The sequence below is a fragment of the Notothenia rossii genome, assembly GCF_949606895.1.
Source record: "Notothenia rossii genome assembly, chromosome: 6".
Taxonomy (NCBI): Eukaryota; Metazoa; Chordata; class Actinopteri; order Perciformes; family Nototheniidae; genus Notothenia; species Notothenia rossii.
The window spans coordinates 33,013,911-33,033,557 of record NC_136909.1 but is presented as its reverse complement, the minus strand read 5'-3'; the positions used below and the strand labels follow the sequence as shown (position 1 = coordinate 33,033,557).

Below are 19,647 nucleotides of genomic sequence, written 5' to 3'. Positions count from 1 at the left end.
CCCAAAACCTTATTTCCCTCAGGTTAAATAAAGTATTCAGATTTTGACTTATTCTGATGCACACATACACCTTGGTAAATAATGAGTGGAAGACCAACTCAGATCATTTACAAAAGTATTTATAGAAATAGCAGTCTTAATATAAGTCCGGCATTCAAAATGTTGCCAGAGCAAGGAAAGTCGTTTTGGATCGAGTTGTGGTCAACAGGGCTCTGTGCAGGGTTCTATTTCGTATATGGCTTCGCCCTCTAAGGCTATCGCTATTGGGTAATCCCCCTGCGCCCCCGCGCAGCACTGAAACACTTGTAGTCCACGCCCACCCGCAAGGTGGGCCCCACCCTCGGGCCTCCTTCCGGTATAAATAGGAAGGGGGCCCGGCAATCTCCTCCCTCTTTTTTTCAGCAAACCAGCACAGTTACTGAAGCACAGCAATTGAGAATCATCATGAGCAACAACTGCGTCCGTGATTGTCCCTCATGTGGCTCTGGGTTCATAATGAGTCATGACCTGCAGAGATAAAAGCAGTATGCGAATCCTGCCGGGGGTCAGAGCACGCCTACGTGGCTCTAAACCAGCAGGTAGCATGCACTGCGCTCGTCTCCCCTCGGGCGACAGGAAGCGGAGAGCGGACACTCTTGCTGCTGTGGCCGAGGAGGACGATTGGCCCGTCCAGGCTTACGAGCCCGCGGACGGGGCCTCGTGTCCCTGGGGCAGAGTGCCGGGCAGGAGTCGGAAGCAACTCCTGCCCCGCCTCCCTCCACGGTTCACCGTTCGGTTCTCCCCTCCCTCCTCTCCCCCGGACGGGGGAGACAGAGTCGGAGCAGGGTGCCAGCTTGGCGGCCGAACAAGCTTTCCCCCTCTCCGTCACCACAGCGCGGCGGCGTCTGTTACGGAGACGGCCAGAAAAGTGCTACTGGACGCTCCAATCAGCCCGGACGGGCTGTTCGGACCCCAGTTCCACGCCATGGTGGAGTCCATGAAGACGGCCGCGGAACAGGTGGACGGCATTCGCCAGCATGTACAGCTGGCTCCAGTCGGCTGAGCTGCCACAGCGGCACCAATGCCCGCAGCAGCCGCGGCGTCCACGCCGGCCACAGGAGGCCGCAAGCGGAGAGACGCCCACAACCACGTCTCCGCTCCCCCGCCACCCCAGAGACAGGGTCTCCTGGCGGCGAGTCAAAGGGGAGTGAGGCTCCCCCGCTCCTGGTCTGCTCCGCGAGAGCCTCCAAGGAAGCGGAGCCGGTAATTAAGCCGGCTGCCACTAATCTGTTGATTAAGTAGGCAGCAGGGCTCCCTGCAGAAGCCTGCTGGTTTTAACCTATCGGTTAATAAACCTGCAGAGCTCGCGGCATTCCCCTGTCCGAGATACGCCTCCTACACACGGTCATAATAACCCATGAGCGCCGGTATAACGCCTCATGTGGACAGCACTGCACACACCTCCACTCATCCCCTGAGCGTGTACACGCCTCATGATGACAGCCGGAGCGAAACGCAGCGTGTGGAGGTTTCCTCGCAGCCCTTTCGCCTCACGGGGAGCGGCGGCGAGGGCAATGGCGTGGCTCGTCACCATGACGACCATTACAGCACATCACAGAGAAGCCAGAACGGGGGAATGAACAGTATTCCAGGCTGAGTGCCCCCAGCGGAAGCGCCCGCAGCGCCACGGCGCCAGGGCTCGCTGCAGAAGCCTGCTGGTTTTAACCTATCGGTTAATTAACTGCAGAGCTCGCTAATTAAGCCGGATGCCACTAATCTGTTGATTACCAGCAGGGCTCGCTGCAGAAGCCTGCCCGTTTTAACCTCGGTCAATAACCTGCAGAGCTCGCGGCATAGGCCTACCTCTGTCCGAGATACGCCTCCTACACACGGTCATAATAAACCCATGAGCGCCGTTATAACGCTTCATGTGGGCAGCACTGCACACACCTCCATCCATCCCCTGAGCGTGTACGCGCCTCATGATGAGAGTCGGAGTGAGACGCAGCGTGTGGAGGCCCCCGCGCAGCCCGTTCGGTCCAAGCCCACCTGGGGTTGCCTCACGCCCTGTGTAAACCAGCTGCCTATAACCTGTCGGTTAATAGCCTGCAGGGCTCGTTGCTAAAGCCTGGTTTTAACCTGTCGGTTAATAAATTTCAGAGCGCACTAATTAAGCCGGCTGCCACTAATTTGTTGATTAGTAGACAGCAGGGCTCGCTGCAGAAGCCTGGTTTTAACCTGTTGATTAATAAACTACAGAGCTCGCGGCATTCCTCTGTCCGAGATACGCCTCGTACACACGGCCTTAATAAACCCATGAGCGCCGTTATAACGCCTCATGTGGGCAGCACTGCACACACCTCCATCCATCCCCTGAGCGTGTACGCGCCTCATGATGAGAGTCGGAGTGAAACGCAGCGTGTGGAGGCTTCCTCGCAGCCCTTTCGCCTCACAGTGGCGGCGAGGGCAATGGCATCACAGAGAAACCAGAACGGGGGAATGAGCAGTATTCCAGGCTGAGTGCCCCCAGCGGCAGCGCCACGGCGCCAGGGCTCGCTGCAAGAAGCCTGCTGGTTTTAACCTATCGGTTAATAACCTGCAGAGCTCGCTAATTAAGCCGGCTGCCACTAATCTGTTGATTAAGTAGACAGCATGGCTCGCTGCAGAAGCCTGCCGGTTTTTAACCTCGGTTAACCTGCAGAGCTCGCGGCATTCCTCTGTCCGAGATACGCCTCCTACACACGGTCATAATAACCCACGAGCACCGTTATAACGCCTCGTGTGGACAGCATGCACACACCTCTCATCCCCTGGGCGTGTACGCGATTCATGAGGAGAGACGGAGTGAAAGGCAGCGTGTGGAAACTCCCTCGCAGCCCTTTTGCCTCACGGACAGCGGCGGCGATGGCGTGGCTCGTCACCATGAAGACCATTGCGGCACTTCACAGAGAAGCCTCTCCCCCCAGCAGTTCCATGGGATACAAGAAACACTCCTGTCATCCCAGGAACAGTGTCTTGCGCGGTTTTTACCCCCGCTATTTTTCTAAATCTCCTCTGTCCTCTGCGCGCGCTGTCTTGCTAGGTGGCGCACCCGGCTGCCTTGCGCCATTCTCAGCGCCTGTTTGTGCACTATAGAGAGCGCTCGATCGGGCAACCTCTGTATGCACAACGGCTGTCACACAGGTTGTGTGAGGCTGTGTCACAGGCATGTCTCCTCGGGGGTGGAGACCCCGGAGAACATCAATGCGCACTCTACCAGAGGAATTTCCTCCTCCACGGCTTTGCACGGAGGAATGTGGAGTGGAAGATATTTGCACTGCTGCATCTTGGTCTTCCCCCTGTTCGTTTATTCATTTTTATTTGAGGGATGTCTCCCATTCCTCTCTGACACACCCTGTACTGGGTGTCCTGTCGGAGTGAGTGACGTCATGGAGCCAGCTGTGCGCCTCTCTCCTGCCTCTCGGCACGCGGAGAGCGGCCCTTTTCCCCTCTTATAGGAGGGATGTTCCTTTTTCCTCTGACACACTTTGTACGGAGTGCCTGGTCAGAGTGAGTGACGTCAGGGATCCAGCTGGGCGCTCTCCTACCTGTCTGACACGCAGAGAGCTGCTGTTCCCCCTCTATTATCGCTGCGCAAGGTGGGACCTTCGTCTCTACTTTCTCACAGCGGCCGGTATGTATTGTTCCCAGCCTTCACCCCGTCGGGAAGATAGGCATGTTTTGCTATGTTCCAGGGACGTTGATGCGCCATTACGCATGGCACAACAGGCATGGGGTGTTATTTAGCAGGTGTGTCTGTGCTTCTAGTGCCGGGCGGACCCAGTGGGGCGCAGACTACATCATGCTTCGCCCTTAACCCAATAGCGATAGCCTTAGAGGGCGAAGCCATATACGAAATAGAACTGAGGTTACCTACTGTAACCCCAGCTTCTATGAGTACATGGCGCAGCCCTCTAAGCGCTGGGCCCCACTGGCTCTACGAATAGCTGAAGAAAAGTTATTTGGTATGGGAGCAGATTGCCGGGCCTCCTTCCTATTTATACCGGAAGGAGGCCCGAGGGCGGGGCCCACCTTGCGGGTGGGCGTGGACTACAAGTGTTTCAGTGCTGCGCGGGGGCGCAGGGGGATTACCCAAAAGCGATAGCCTTAGAGGGCTGCGCCATTTACTCATAGAAGCTGGGGTTACAGTAGGTAACCTCAGTTTTTGAGTCGAGTGTGTCAACACAAAATTGTGAAAACAACATTGTCATGGGTGTCAAGTAGAGACAGAAAGGGGCTTAATTGTCTAAAATATAATATGTATTCTGCAGCAAGAATTGCATGTTTTGTGTATTCTGCCGGCGTTCCTTCAGATCCATTTTTGGCTTTTGGTTCTCATCCTTTCCCAGTTCATTTTCGGTCCGTGTACGTTTTGTCAGTTAGATTTTTCGTTTAAACCAAAAGCCAAAAAACGAAAATACCTGCCTTTTTCCCTCTTTTCGTTTTTGATTTAAAACGAAAAAACGGAAAACCAAAGCCGTTTTCCCGTTTGTGTTGTTTGAATCAAAAGACGGATAACGAGAAAACTTAATAAAAAAAAGTCTGTACGTTTTGTTAGTTAGATTTTTCGTTTGAACCAAAAAAACGAAAATACCAGCCTTTTTCGTTTTAAATCAAAAACGAAAAAACGGGAAATCAAAGCCGTTTTCTGAATCAAAAAACGCATAACAAGAAGACCTAATTAAAAAAACGGTCCGGTTTTGGTTTTTGATAACAACTTCTTTAAATTTTCCGTTTTGGGGAATGAAGAAAAAAAGTCAGGTGGACCGGAAGTTAAAGAACATATTTCAAAAATAAAAGACACGAGGCTATAATGGCAATGCTGTAAAAGTTAAATCCTGGAACCCAGAAGTCTGACGACCCTTGGCCTCCTTACTTCCGGCACCCATGCTGACGAGGATACGTTTATTTCTGTATTCACATGCAGATATGCGTTTATGGAGAATACAAGTAATCTTTGCATAACTTTATTTCGCTGACTTCCGGTTTGTACTGTGTCGGCAAATCCAGTGTCCAGCTTGTCGCTGTGTGACAACGTCATGTTTGTTGCATACCTGCAAGATTTACCTGTGACAAATGTCAGCGATGTGAACAGAACTGTCGCCCTACTTTCACCTGCACCCAGCAGCAAGCGGGAGAACGATATCTCATACAGTTCACACAGTAATGGAACAGCTGTTAAGCATTATTGTGTCCTACTAGTCTGTACATTAGGAATGTGATGTTTGTCTAAACTGCTAAGAAGCTGACAGCTGAGTTAGAATAGAAAGACATGCAGGCCATAGTCACTGCTAGACGCTCAAAAGAGGAATGTGTGTGTGTAAAGCTTACATGAACTGAATTGAAACACATTAGCTGATTAATAAACAAGACATTCAAGTCAAAGTTTTAGGCATTTTCATTTGTAGCACGCTGTAAATATGGACTATGAATGAACACATGCAATGTGGAAAAACACAAATAGTTTTATTCTCAATACTCATAACAGTATTAGACACAATTACTTTACTGAGAGTGAAGATGACATAAACATAGTTACTGTATGGTACTGAAGACAAAATACAATATATTGCATTTACCTCTTCCTCTAACTCTCTCTCCAAAAGTGGCCTCCATTGTTGTGCACAACAAAGTGTTCAAGCTCAGGTTTCTAATTTGTCACATGGCTTTTAACATGTGCATTCTGGGTGCAGGGGCTTGATAATTGAGTGTGGTATATCAATGGCAGTGTTTTGCAAACAACACACAGGCTGTCGGTTTTGAATAACGTGTCAAATGTAAATAAGAGTGTGTTGTTATTTAGTCAATCCAGTGTCCAGCTTGTCGCTGTGTGACAACGTCATGTTTGTTGCGATACCTACAAGATTTACCTGTGACAAATGTCAGCGATGTAAACAGAAATGTCGACCTACTTTCACCTGCACCCAGCAGCAAGCGGGAGAAATGTTTCAAGTTGTACTTGTGAAGTAATTGGTGAGTAATTAAGCTTTTATTTCTGTAACGTTAAACTTATTGTTTTTCTTCAACAAGTTTGACTACATTGAAAGACAGAGGAGGGACAGTATGTGCATTCTTAATGAACATACTTTGTATTTTTTATGTGTCAGGGAGGTGTTATGCTACAGGTCCATGAAGACAGGCACAGTGAGTTCAGGATGAAGTGTTGTTACTGTCTTAGTTACCGTCTGGTTCAACCATACAGTCTATGGGTTCAACATGCTCCTGGGGATTCGGCTCATTTTAGTCATGTTAGACACAGCCAATAGTAAAACATAAACTTTAATATAACTAGCACAAGGTAGCCCAGAAATGGACTGACTGGTCTGTGTGTGCTGCACAGAGGTCACAGTTGTGTTTTGTTCCTGTTCTGTTGTTAAAGTATGTTCATCGTTCATAGTATAAAAGTAAATCAATTCATATCAGTATGTATAAGAAGTTGTAAGTATAGAAAACATTTAGGAAAAAATATATGACTTCTTATTTACTCCTTAAAATAGCACACTGTTATTAAACCAAAATGTTACCATAGAAGAAATAATACAAAAAGCAAACTGAATACGTATTTATTTTGTTTCTCTTCTTACAGGTGGGCCTGAAAGACTCGACCCCCGTTGAGCTGGAGCATCATGGCTGCAGGTGTGACGTGTGTTACTCTCCTGCTCCAGTCACATGACTCCCAGTGGGTCCCCAGTACTCAGCTGTACAGAGCAGCAGTGGTACAAACCAAGAACTATGGCAAGTCTGAGAATAATGTAATTGTAATTCAAATACTAAAACTACACACTCATCATGTCTCATACACACATCATCTCATCATTTCTATATCTTGCTTAAACCCACAGTGTGTAAAACCAGGCCCGGTAGAGAACATGGCTGCATGTCCGCAATCCAAAGCAGAGAACAATGTCAGAGAAAGTAAAGTGAGAGATTAGTAGTTATGTGAAAGTAAGCTATGCACACAGAATAGTTTATGTGTTGATGTCTCAGAGAGCTGAGAGGTGCTGGATCTGTCTGCCCTCAAAGTGCCAGGGATCTACAAGGACTTCACTGCTGCTTCTGCACCATAGGTTTGCCTGTGAGGTGCCACTACTGGACTCTGCTCTCGGTAAAGTTCAAGCTGGCAGTCCTTTGTCATATGAACATCACCATGACAGCTAGAAGTCACACCGCTGCCCACCACGGCCAGATCTACCACTGTTTGGCTACAGAGTACAACCATCTGCGTTTTTTCGTTGTTGTGAACATCAACAGCTGCCCTTAAGGGGATAGTTCTGGTCTTTTGAAGTGGGGTAGTATGTCGTGTACTATATATCCATAATCAGTGTACTACCTACAGTAGTCGTGTGGAGAAACATACAGGAGCCCCGGCACTGCTGCTGAGGACGTGGGCAAAAGCAACATTTATTTTATCCACCCAAAAAAGTGATATCAGTTTAAGTGTACATTATTTAATGCTAAAAATAGCGATTTTCTTTTCAGGTGGGCCTTCATTTTTGGGTGGATAAAATTGGTCTTGCTGCTGTGTTTTTAGAAACATTTGATTATTTGTGGCCTATTACAGCTTTGTGCAATTACCAAGACACAAACTGGTACATTTGGCACAATTATTAAACTCAAGTTGCCTTTCATCTATTGAGCAGATATGCTAAATTTGATATGCTATTCAAAACCAACAGCCTGTGTGTTGTTTGCAAAACACTGCCATTGAAATACCCCACTCAATTATCAAGCCCCTGCACCCAGAATGCACATGTTAAAAGCCATGTAACCAATTAGATCACTTAGAAACCTGAGCTTGAACACTTTGTTATGCACAACAATGGAGGCCACTTTTGGAGAGAGAGTTAGAGGAAGAGGTAAATGCAATACTGTATGTTGTCTTAAGTACCATATAGTAACTATGTTCATGTCATCTTCACTCTCAGTAAAGTCATTGTGTCTGATACTGTTATGAGTATTGAGAATAAACCTATGTGTGTGTTTCCACATTGCATGTGTTCATTCATAGTCCATATTTACGGCGTGCTACAAATGAAAATGCCTAAAACTTTGACTTGAATGTCTTGTTTATTAATCAACTAATGGACAGTGATTCAATTCAGTTCATGTAAGCCTTACAAACACATTCCTCTTTTGAGCGTCTAGCAGTGATTATGGCCTGCATGTCTTTCTGTTCTAACTCAGCTGTCAGCTTCTTAGCAGTTTAGAAAAACATCAAATTCATAATGTAGACTAGTTGAACAAATTAACAACTGTTCCATTTACTGTGTGAACTGTTTTAGGGGTCGACTGTATGATATATCGTTCTCCCGCTTGCTGCTGGGTGCAGGTGAAAGTATGGCGACAGTTCTTATCTTATCTTGCAGGTATGTAACAAAAATGACGCTGTCACCAGTCTATGCTTGTCACACAGCGACAAGCTGGACACAGTGCAAACCGGAAGTCAGCAAAAATAAAGTTATGCACAGTGCTTGCATACTTGTATTGATCTCTATAAACGCATATCTGCATGTGAATGCAGAGATAAACTTATCCTCGTCAGACTTCTGGGTTCCAGGATTTAACTTTTACAGCATATCCTCGTGTCTTTTATTTTGAAATATGTTCTTTAACTTCCGGTCCACCGGGCTGCTTTTTCACCTACGTCACTTCCGGGAAAAAAATATGGCCCCGCCCACTTTTGGGGGGAAAACAACGCTGTCATTTGAATGGCGGTCAATACAAATTCTGAAGTTTTTGCCCATCCGATCAATTTTTTTTGAAAACCGTGGATTTTTGGTTTTTCAAAGAGCTCGATTACGATGGCCAGTCAGGCAAACAATTACATTCGATCATTGGTAATCGACAATCGGTGTTGATATATGGTTAAATTAAAATCAGTGGGCGAGGCTGTAATTTCTCCAGCTGTTACTCTCATGAGTGAGGCGGAACATAATAGTTTTATCATGCCAAAAAAGCTGCTGTGTCAATTATTGCACCTCAAACATTAAAACAAATCCAGAGTTACGTGTTTCTGTACTTCCTCTGAGAAGAAAGGACAGTAACAGAAGAGCTCTGTGGCTTCAGGCTCGATCGCCATTCAAATGACACTGTTGTTTCCCCCAAAAATGGGCAGGGCCGTAAAGTGACGTAGATGTTACTCTCATCTATGAAAATCGATAGCCTACTGCTATATTTAACCATATATTGAGTCCGATCGTCTATTTCTAATGGCTTAATGCAATTGTTTGCCTTTCTGGCCATTGGAATCGGGCTCTTTGAAGATCCAATAATCTCCGGTTCTTACATTTCTGATCGGATTGGCCAAAACTTCAGAATTTGTATTGACCGCCGTTCAACTGACAGCATTGTTTTCCCCCAAAAGTGGGCGGAGCCGTTATTTTTGCCCGGAAGTGACGCATTTGTTACTCTCATCTATACAAAACGGAAAATTGAACGAAGTTGTTATCAAAAACCAAAATCAGACCGTTTTTTTTTTATTAGGTCTTCTTGTTATCTGTTTTTTGATTCAGACAACATAAACAGGAAAAACGGCTTTGGTTTCAAGTTTTTTCGTTCTTGATTTAAAACGAAAAAAGGCTGGTATTTTCATTTTTTGGTTCAAACGAAAAATCAAACTAACAAAACGTACACTTACCTTTTTGAATCCGTGTATCTACCGTCCAATTGTTTCTCTTTATTAAACACGTAAACTGAAGAGCGTCTGAGAGGCCTTTTTGCTTTTTGCTTTTTACCTTACTAAATGATCTAATGGTCATTGGAGCGAGGGGCGGGGCCAAACTCACGGAAGTGATTTCAAAACAAAAGCACTCGTTGGCTAAAATCACACTTTGAATCACTAAAGTATCCTTCTGCTTACACAGTAGAAGTACTCCATTTTATTTCTGGTAGAAGTCAAACTAGAACCGAGTCCAACAGTGTCAGTTTCCTTAAGAACTTGTGGTAACAAATATTTGTATCACTTGTCAAATATAGCAGGAATAATGAAGAGCAGCTGATTTGAAAAAGCAAACTCGAGAGACGGCTGAGTGACCGCAGTGCAGAACCGCTGTACAGTTTAAATCTCCTAACAATGTTGTCCATTTTAGACATAGGCTTATTATATTTACAGCCCTTAATAACATCCATTCTCTTGGCTCAATATGTGTCTTGGCCTTTTTTGTTGTGATCGCTAAATTCACCTTGTTTATAATAATCACCGTTCCTTCAGCAGGATACTGTGGTGATTCAAAGTGTGATTTTAGCCAACGAGTGCTTTTGTTTTGAAATCACTTCCGTGAGTTTGGCCCCACCCCTCGCTCCAATGACCATTAGACCATTTAGTAAGGTAAAAAGCAAAAAGCGAAAACGCCTCTCAGACGCTCTTCCGTTTACGTGTTTAATAAAGAAAAACAATTGGAGGGGAAACAATGCTGTCCGGCGGTCAATACAAATTCTGAAGTTTTTGCCAATCCGATCAGAAATGTAAGAAAACCGGAGATTTTTGGATCTTCAAAGAGCCCGATTCCAATGGCCAGACAGGCAAACAATTACATTAAGCCATTAGAAATCGACTATCGGGTTCAATATATGGTTAAATATAGCAGCAGGATATTTATTTTCATAGATTAGACTAGAGTAACATCTACGTCACTTTACGGCCCCGCCCACTTTTGGGGGAAACAACGGCTGTCATTTGAATGGCGATCGAGCCTGAAGCCACAGAGATCTTCTGTTACTGTCCTTTCTTCTTAGAGGAAGTACAGAAACACGTAACTCTGGATTTGTTTTAATGTTTGAGGTGAAATAAATGACACAGCAGCTTGTTGGCATGATAAAACTATTATGTTCCGCCTCACTCATGAGAGTAACAGCTGGAGAAATTACAGCCTCGCCTACTGATTTTAATTTAACCATATATCAAGACCGATTGTCGATTACCAATGATCGAATCAATTGTTTGCCTGACTGGCCATCGTAATCGAGCTCTTTGAAGATCCAAAAATCCACGGTTTTCAAAAAAAATTGATCGGATGGGCAAAAACTTCAGAATTTGTATTGACCGCCATTCAAATGACAACGTTGTTTTCCCCCAAAAGTGGGCAGGGCCGTAATTTTTGCCCGGAAGTGACGTAGGTGTTACTCTCATCTATAGGAATTTACTTAATTGTACATTTTTTTTGCAATACTAAAACACATACTAAACAAAGGTTGGCCCTCCATTACTAACTTATGTTGTGGCCCTGTCTTGTAAATGTAGGGTGTAATCAAACGTATTCTTACATTCTGAATATTTATTATTTCAACAGTAGTTGGGAGATCATGGCATATATACCGCCAATTTGCCCAACTGGCCGCTTCTGCAGCTGTTTGAATGACACTAAGGACTGGATTGGACAATTGTTCACTGCACAAGAATAAGGCGGGACCAAGCCGATCCCCATCAATGGGCGGGCTCAGCGATTGGTCAATAGTAAAATTACGTTTTATGACGCAGGACAGCCAATGATGAAGAGCTATTCCGGGAAGAGGCGTGGCATAGATGATATTCTTCAGAAGCCGGGTGCTTCCTCTTTACCGGCATTTCAGTATTACCCCGTGGAGGAGTGAAACTGACAGAGCTGAGCTATTTATTTATTTATTGTAGTGTATTTTAAGATTTACGGAACCCAAGATGCTCGGCCTGTGCCTTTACGTCCCCGTTTCCAACTCAGACCCAGTTGAGGTGGAATATTTTGAGTCAAATGGACTGCCGTCGGAGTTGAAGTCTCTGTTCAACAAACTGAGCGTGTTCCTGCCTTCACAGGAATTTTCATCCTACAAAAGATGGCGAAAGGTGAGGAAAATGTCCCTGATATCGTTTCATATCTCAACACACATTCTGTGTAGCTCTACAATCAACAAGTTATTAAGATATTATTACTATGACCGTGACTAGACCTTTATTTCCGGCCGCCGGAAAAATTAGCGTGGGTTTGTGAAAAGCCTTACGACTAGGCCGCAATAGCTGACCGGCTTCAAAAAAAGCTGCGACTGAGCATTTCAAATGGAAAACTTGTCGAAAAACAATGCAATAACTATTTATATAATGCTAAACGTAGATATGTGTTATGGTAACTTGCTTTTCGCCTATCCAATGTAATTCACATTCATATGTTTTAATACTGAACTGAACCGGCGCGGGCTAAACATTTTCAGTGAAATTCCACCCTAAAAAAGGAATGTATGCTAATGCTATGCTATGACATAGGGTAAGGAAAGTCAGTATTTGCTGCCATTGCCATGTGTGCAATGTAAGTCAAACTATTCAGGTTATGCACTTCTGAACTCAATATTTGTCAAATGCAAAAAAAAAGTGTATTTCTAATATTGTATTGAAAATATATATATATGTAATCCAAACATCCACCCTGAGACCAAAAGGGACATTGGTAGTCTATATTAAATAGGTGGTTACAACTTTCCCTACATACTTGATTAAACTGTGTTCTGCTGTAAATTGCTCCTTTTTAGGGTTAAGAAACTCTTGTTACTTGCACATGAATTACAAATCTGGCACTTTGATTTTGTGATGAAAGGTTCCACTGAGCTTTGACTCATGCACCATCAGCAATCATTTGGTGGTTGACCTATTGCTAAATTGTTAGAAGTTTTAGTTCTTGGGCTCAGCTGAAGTTCACATTGTTGTGCAGCTTGCAATACAGAAACAATCAGTAAACACATTATTTGGTCTGGCAACACCATTTAGCAACATTTGCCTCCAGCAAACTCAACTGCAATCTTTGTGTTTGACTGAATTAGACTTTAGGGAAAAAGGCCCACATGTAGCAGAGGAATGGCAATACATATTTTACCTGTATGCATGTGTACAGGTAGTAAAATGTGATCTGCAGGAAAGAACAGGATGTCCTGCAGAGTGTGGTTACAGTGTGACAGTCATATGCCTGCACTGTGTGTTAGAAGCAGTGTCAGATATCAGCACTTGACTGCTGGTGTCCTCATCTTGTCTTAGGCTCAGCAGGTTAGCGCTGGATTACAACAGTTGTCTGCCTGTCGTTGATGTCAAACATAGACCAGATCTTACTATCTAATTACCCCCCCACCCCACCTGGTCCTGGGAAACGGACGTCATTCGTCATTCCAGAACACTTTGCAGCTTAGTAAAAGGCCATAGCTCTGTCCAACATGGTCATAACAAGCCACAAGCCAGACACCTTGTCGTAAGGAATGCAGGACTGGCAGTCAGACAGTACATTCCAGAACATGTGACCTGTGTGAAAATATTGTATTACCACACTTAGTTTGCGCCTTTGCCTTTTATAAAACATTTAATTCTTAACCCCCCCCCCAACAAGCCTCATTATTCAAACTGCACACTTTTATCTGAAGTTAAGTACCATGTCTCACTGTTGTTCACATATATTTTTCCTTACAGAAAACTTTAAAAAGGGAAGAAAGTAACTCAGGTGGACAGCTGGACTTTGAAGAGTTTGTTCACTATCTACAGGACTACGAGAAAGATCTAAAGCTGCTGGTGAAAAGCCTCACCAGCAAGAATACAGGTATGAGGCGCTGCCTGACATTGCAGATGTGGCCGTGCTAGCTTGGTGTCACCTTTCACCTTGATAGTAGTTCACTTACATTGTGCGAGACCTTTTCCTTATAACTTGTCTGTGTTCCCTTTTTTAGGCCACGTTGATCCTCAGGAGTTCATGCAGTCCCTCCAGGACCTTGGTGTGCATATTTCCCCGCAGCACGCGGAGAAAGCCCTTAAAAGGTAATTTCCTTCATCCGTTTCATCCACTACAATTGTTCATTGTTGGATAAAGGGACTCAATTATTATTTTTAATTTTTTAAAGCATGGATAAGAACGGAATGATAACTATCGGCAGTAAAGACTGGAGCAACTACCCCGTGGAGGAGAAAACAGAGAACATCCCTGAAATCATCCTCTACTGGAAGCACTCTACGGTAAGTTCAACCAGTTACACATTTAGCCTCCAAAATACCACAGGTAGAGACAGTTGTGCTGTGACAGGGAATATCTGAAGGAACCAGACGTTTCTGCTCTCTGTATCTGTCGTGGGTGATGCATGCATCCTCTGATGACTTATTTTCACAAATCCTTCTCCGGTAAGGCTATCAGGGCGTCCGATCATGGTATCTGGAACTAATCAAAGGGCAGTGTGTTACACCTTCCGTCTGGAAAGAAGTCAACTGAAGAGCTAATTCTCTTAAAGCTCTATCACCACAAACCGTGCGTCAGCAATTAAGCCATATTAAGCTTTGAGAGGCATTGGTTACATTCCTAATGGATTATGTCCAAAGGATTTGTCTGCAGTTATGTAACGCAGCGGTCAGTGAGAGCAGGTTGAGATGAAAGTGCTATAGCAGTGCTCCTGCTAAAGGGCAGCGTGATCCTGAGTGTTATTTCAAGGCAGGTCTGTCTAATGAGTCCAGCTGCCTCAACCCTGCAAAGAGGAGACACTGACAGGCTGAACTAGGGCCAGGAATAGGGCGGGAGTCACCCCTCCTGGGGGCCAAGCAGTGACTCGTGATTTACAGATGAAACATGAGCTGCTAGGGTCCTTTCCCTCTAAATAAATCTTATATTAAATTGGTTTTCGAGACACCTGTATAATCCCCACAGCAAAACCAGTGTGACCCTGTGTGACAGTGAGACTCCCCATCAGCTGAGTATGGGGAGGCTGTTGATGCCCTCTAATTTGAGATGTGCAATATATAGTTACAAATATAATTTAAGTCAGATTGATAAATCAAAGATACAATTTACCAAATGTATTTGTTGAAGAGGACCAGATATCTAAAGCTGCAGGTTTAATCCGAACCAATTGTGCCTTATGGACTTTACTCCTTTGCCTATGGAGCCTCATTAACATTATAGCTCAGTACAGTACATCAAAAGCAGTACAGCGGGTTCCTTATTACCCACTGCAAGCAATATATTTTGACTTCCACCTGCAGTGTCTCAATGACAGGCAAACAGGTTGAACATTATTGTGGAATGAGGATCTGTTGAATGGTGTGGTGCCAACAAAGATTGAAATTGTGTGGTTTCACTGTTTTGTTTTGTACAGTAAATGTGCAGCTTTCAGTGCAATCTGTAAAGATGAAGCAGCTACAAATGTGTCCTGTGTGGCCTGCAGTCAGTGGGGGATTAATGGTGCCATTCATCTTCTCTGTACCTAATACTTCATGTATGTTCTGTTGACAGATATTCGACGTGGGGGATAACCTGATGGTGCCCGATGAGTTCACTGTGGAGGAGAAGCAGACCGGGATTTGGTGGCGGCACCTGGTCGCCGGCGGAGGAGCTGGAGCTGTTTCAAGGACCTTCACCGCTCCACTGGATCGACTCAAAGTCATGATGCAGGTAAGACTAAACTTAATCCCAGGTTAAATCTCATTCTAGAAATGTTGACTTAATCAGAAAACTGAAGTTGGGGAAGGTGTTCTTCAATTTTCCAGGCCTTGAGAACTAGACAATTTGTGGGGAAGCTTATGAAAATCTTACCGTGAGAATTCTCAGCAGCTTGTTGGTAATTTAGCTGGCAGGTGCATCACGCTACAACCCTCAGGCCAAATGTAAAGACTTGAAAATCACTTGATAAATGAAATCAAGGCCTTGAGCCCATTATTAAGCTTATTTCATAAGTGTCCCAATTGATAAGAAACCCAATTGCGAAAGACTGAGTTTCCCAAGCGCAATAAACCAGTTAATGGTTGACACACCGTTTGTGAGGGTAGGGGTTCCACAGTCCACTGATTAACCGTCAGAGACAGAACACACCAGCGACCAATGGCTGCGCACATTCGGTCATCACACACTCGGCCACGTACACCTTGCCGAAAGCAATGGGATAAAGGTCTACTTCTGATTCAGGATCTGGGTCAATGGCCCCGTTGTGTGTCACTAATGGAAGATTGACTTTGAGCCCCTGGGCACAGGAGTTCAAAACTTTTAATCTCAATCAGATCCGATCCGATTTTGAAATCCCATTTTTTGTGATCCAGGATCAGACAAGTCGGCCAGATTTTGTCCCTGGAGTTCAAAGCAATTCAGGATAGGATCAGCCTGATCCAGATTACGATTTTTCAAGATGACTAGATCCTGAATATCAGTGCTTTAATCCTACCGATTGCCATCTAGTGGACATGAAAAATAATACAAGGAAGACAAGAGACCACATTGCAGAGACATCTATAATGTCTAATTATATTTTTTTATTTGAAAGGTGATGACAGATGATGGGACTTTTTTTTTTTTTTTGAAGATATTTTTACTTTAATCTAACAAACTTTGCCATCTTATTTAAATTGAAACATATTTTAAAAATAAATTGTACAGTACATTTTGCTCTGGTAATCCACTGGAAATCCACCCCTTTGGTGGGATCAGGATAATCCAGTTTTTTGGGATCAAACTGATCCCAATCCTGTGTTGTCGGTTTGAACTACCCATTTTGAAGATTTGATCCAGATTAAAGCTTTGATTGGATTTCCTGATCTGATCGGATATGAAAGTGATCCTAATCCTGTTTTTTGGTTTTGAACTCCCCAAAATCCAAATCTGATCTGATCAGATAGGGATTAAAAGTTTTTGAACTCCTGGGCCCTGTTGATTAGGATTGATTTGCTTTGGCCTTCTCCCAACGATTAATAGAATATGCCTAGTTTTGGACCGATACATCCCAAATAGCAATTGTCATTTTCTAAGTTCCAGTTAAATCACATCAGATCTTTTAAGGCTATAACAATTATAATTTCTTCCCCTTCAGGTTTATGGATCCCGAACCAACAACATGTGCATCATGACCGGGATGATGCAGATGATCAGAGAGGGTGGTATGAAGTCATTGTGGCGAGGAAATGGTGTGAACATCATCAAAATCGCCCCGGAGACGGCCCTAAAGTTCATGGCGTATGAGCAGGTATGATGAGTGGCTTTCGCTTTGCCTAAAATGAATAAATTATGATGCTTATGGTCCTGTATTAATGTGTCTTTCTTTCTCTATCGACTTGTGCAGATAAAAAAATTGATCTGTAACGATAAGCAGACTCTGGGGATCTTGGATCGATTTGTTGCAGGGTCTCTGGCCGGAGTGCTCGCACAGAGCACTATCTACCCAATGGAGGTGATTACCAGCTAAATTACCTCCACTCTAAAATAAAAAGCCAACTGGAAACTGTATATAGGAGTTCTCAAGACTTTATAATGAAACAGAACTGACTTTTTCTGTCCCCCAGGTCCTGAAAACCCGTCTTGCTCTGAGGAAGACCGGGCAGTACTCGAGTATCTCAGACTGTGCCAAGCAGATTTTCAGGAGAGAAGGACTCAGTGCTTTTTATAAAGGCTATATTCCCAACATGTTGGGCATCATCCCCTACGCAGGCATCGACCTGGCAGTGTACGAGGTGAGCAGTACTATAGGCACTCCAACAGTGTTAGACCTGTGGGTCTACTTCTATCCCTAAGAATGTTCCTATCTTATCGTTAACCTCTTTAACACATACCAAAGGACATTGTACTAAGAAAATGGTAGTGTCTTTTCCTCATCTCTTTCTACTCCATCCTCAGACGCTGAAGAACAGATACCTGCAGCAGTACGGCACCAACAGCAGCGACCCCGGCGTGCTGGTCCTGCTGGCCTGTGGCACTGTGTCAAGCACCTGCGGTCAGCTCGCCAGTTACCCTCTGGCTCTGGTCCGCACCCGCATGCAAGCACAAGGTGAGGCTCCTGAAAGAATGCACCTTAGTCATAGCTTTGCTCATACCAAAAAGTATTGTGCAGATAAGAATGTAGAACAGATTCCTTTTTAAATGCGTAAACAATTATCTTAAGGAAGTATCAGCTTCTTAAAGGACTACACTTACTTTTATGTTTCTCAGGTAATGAAGATGGTTCAGATAATGTCCTCATTTCAAGATCTAAAATGATCACTATCTCCCATTTATTTATTCCTCACCATTTTGTTTCTTGCATTGTGTTTAACTGTTTTCTTTTGTACCTTTTTACAGCAGCAGTGGAGGGCAGCCAGCAGATGACCATGTCCGGTCTCTTCAGGCAGATCTTGCAGACCGAGGGCCCGACGGGGCTGTACAGGGGCCTCGCCCCCAACTTCCTCAAAGTCATCCCTGCCGTTAGCATTAGCTACGTGGTGTACGAGCATTTGAAGACACAGCTTGGGGTGAAATCCCGCTGAAGCTCACCCTCTCATCGTCAGGACACTTCTGAAGATTCCTGTGACAAGTGACCCTCACCCACTCTCCCTCCCATACCGCTCCTGCTAGGGGAACCCAGGGGCCTTTTGGTTCCTGTAGCGATCTCATTCTGTGAATGTCTGTCTGAATATGAAAGACGAGAAAGGACACTTAAGTTGAAAAGGTGGAGAATATGGACTCTGTGAGCTCACGTTGTCGGTATTGTAAACTGCTGCTATTTTTATTTAATTTTTTTTAAAGAAGTTGAAAGGAGAAAAATGATGGATGTGGGTGATCAGCTATTGGAGGACCAAATGCTTATATTGTCCCTGCAGTTTGGTGCCTGTGACAGCTTTTTTTCATAGTAGTGTGATTGCAAGCTCTGGGCCGTTCACCAGCATTTGTGTTATGCAACTCTGGGGGGGGAAAACTCCAATTACGAGTAACTTTAGATGGCAGATAGCATTAATAAGCAGTTACATTATTCAACCATTCTGCCTATAGGAAGAAATGTGTTCTTGACTAAGAGAACTTTGCACACGTGAGTTTGATCTCTCCATCCCTCTGCCGAATGAATCAATGAATGGATGAGCAGATTTCCTGAATGCCAGTCTGCAATATTTATTGTTTTGAATGTCTAGGAAAGGAGGTACAATGCTGCGTGATCCTGGAGAGCCAAATGTGCGACCTTTATAAATGCAGTGATTGTATTCAGGGTGAAAACTAACAACAGAGACAGCCTTAACATGCGCCTTTGAAACGCTAAACATAGTTGTCCGGTGAAATGTGGTTTGTCTACTCATGAGTCACTGTAGCTGATGTTAGACCTGGAAAATAACTTTTGTGGTGTGTGTGTTTAAACTGTTTCAGATTATGTCTGTTAACTTGTGTAGATGTTCTTACCCGTTGTCAAGGTATAAAGGTCTTAATGTTCACCTCAGGTTATGGGCAGATTATTGTTTAATTCACAGAAAAGCACACAAAGCCAATGTTTTTTTGTTTCACTACATGTTCACTAAGAAAAACCAGGGCTTTAAAAAAAGATGGGTGAAATAATGCACTTTAATCGATGCTGGAAGGGCCTCTGAATGAATGTCATATCAATCCAGGTATTAAGATTTAATTATTCTTTTGTAAAGAATTCGTTTTAGTCTTGTTTTATTGGACAATTTTGATGCAAATAAATGCAAATTCTTGTAATACTGAGTCTGATGTCTTCATTTTTGTTGGTGCAGAATGATGTAGATTTAGGATTTGTATCACATTACTATTACAGTTTCACCTCAACAACAAGCTATATTATTCCTGCATTCAGCAGCCACTCGTACAAGTTTAATATATTAATTTGAACACAATTTAAAACATTCTTTTAGGGATATAATACAAACATATATAATTTAATAAACCAGATAATGTAGTAACTCGT

General features: G+C 44.1%; 2 protein-coding genes across 3 annotated transcripts; both read left to right on the top strand.

The window, feature by feature from the left end:
- The first annotated feature begins 405 nt into the window (after positions 1-405).
- Positions 406-9,723, top strand: LOC307044811 (uncharacterized protein). The gene is made up of 2 exons (XM_079690204.1): positions 406-6,162; positions 6,605-9,723. Exon 1 carries the CDS (start codon positions 503-505, stop codon positions 1,040-1,042), a length of 540 nt encoding a protein of 179 aa, XP_079546330.1. The 5' UTR covers positions 406-502; the 3' UTR covers positions 1,043-6,162; positions 6,605-9,723.
- A 796-nt stretch (positions 9,724-10,519) lies between these two features.
- Positions 10,520-19,421, top strand: slc25a25a (solute carrier family 25 member 25a). Of its 2 annotated transcripts, none has more exons than XM_079689210.1 (10): positions 10,520-11,833; positions 13,433-13,559; positions 13,687-13,774; positions 13,858-13,969; positions 15,234-15,392; positions 16,798-16,950; positions 17,047-17,154; positions 17,267-17,434; positions 17,598-17,748; positions 18,042-19,421. In XM_079689210.1, exons 1-10 carry the CDS (start codon positions 11,672-11,674, stop codon positions 18,221-18,223), a joined length of 1,410 nt encoding a protein of 469 aa, XP_079545336.1. In that variant the 5' UTR covers positions 10,520-11,671; the 3' UTR covers positions 18,224-19,421. The 2 variants fall into 2 exon arrangements, with proteins under 2 accessions (XP_079545336.1, XP_079545335.1); XM_079689209.1 differs by having other exon boundaries at positions 10,526-11,833; positions 18,039-19,421.
- Positions 19,422-19,647: the final 226 nt, after the last annotated feature.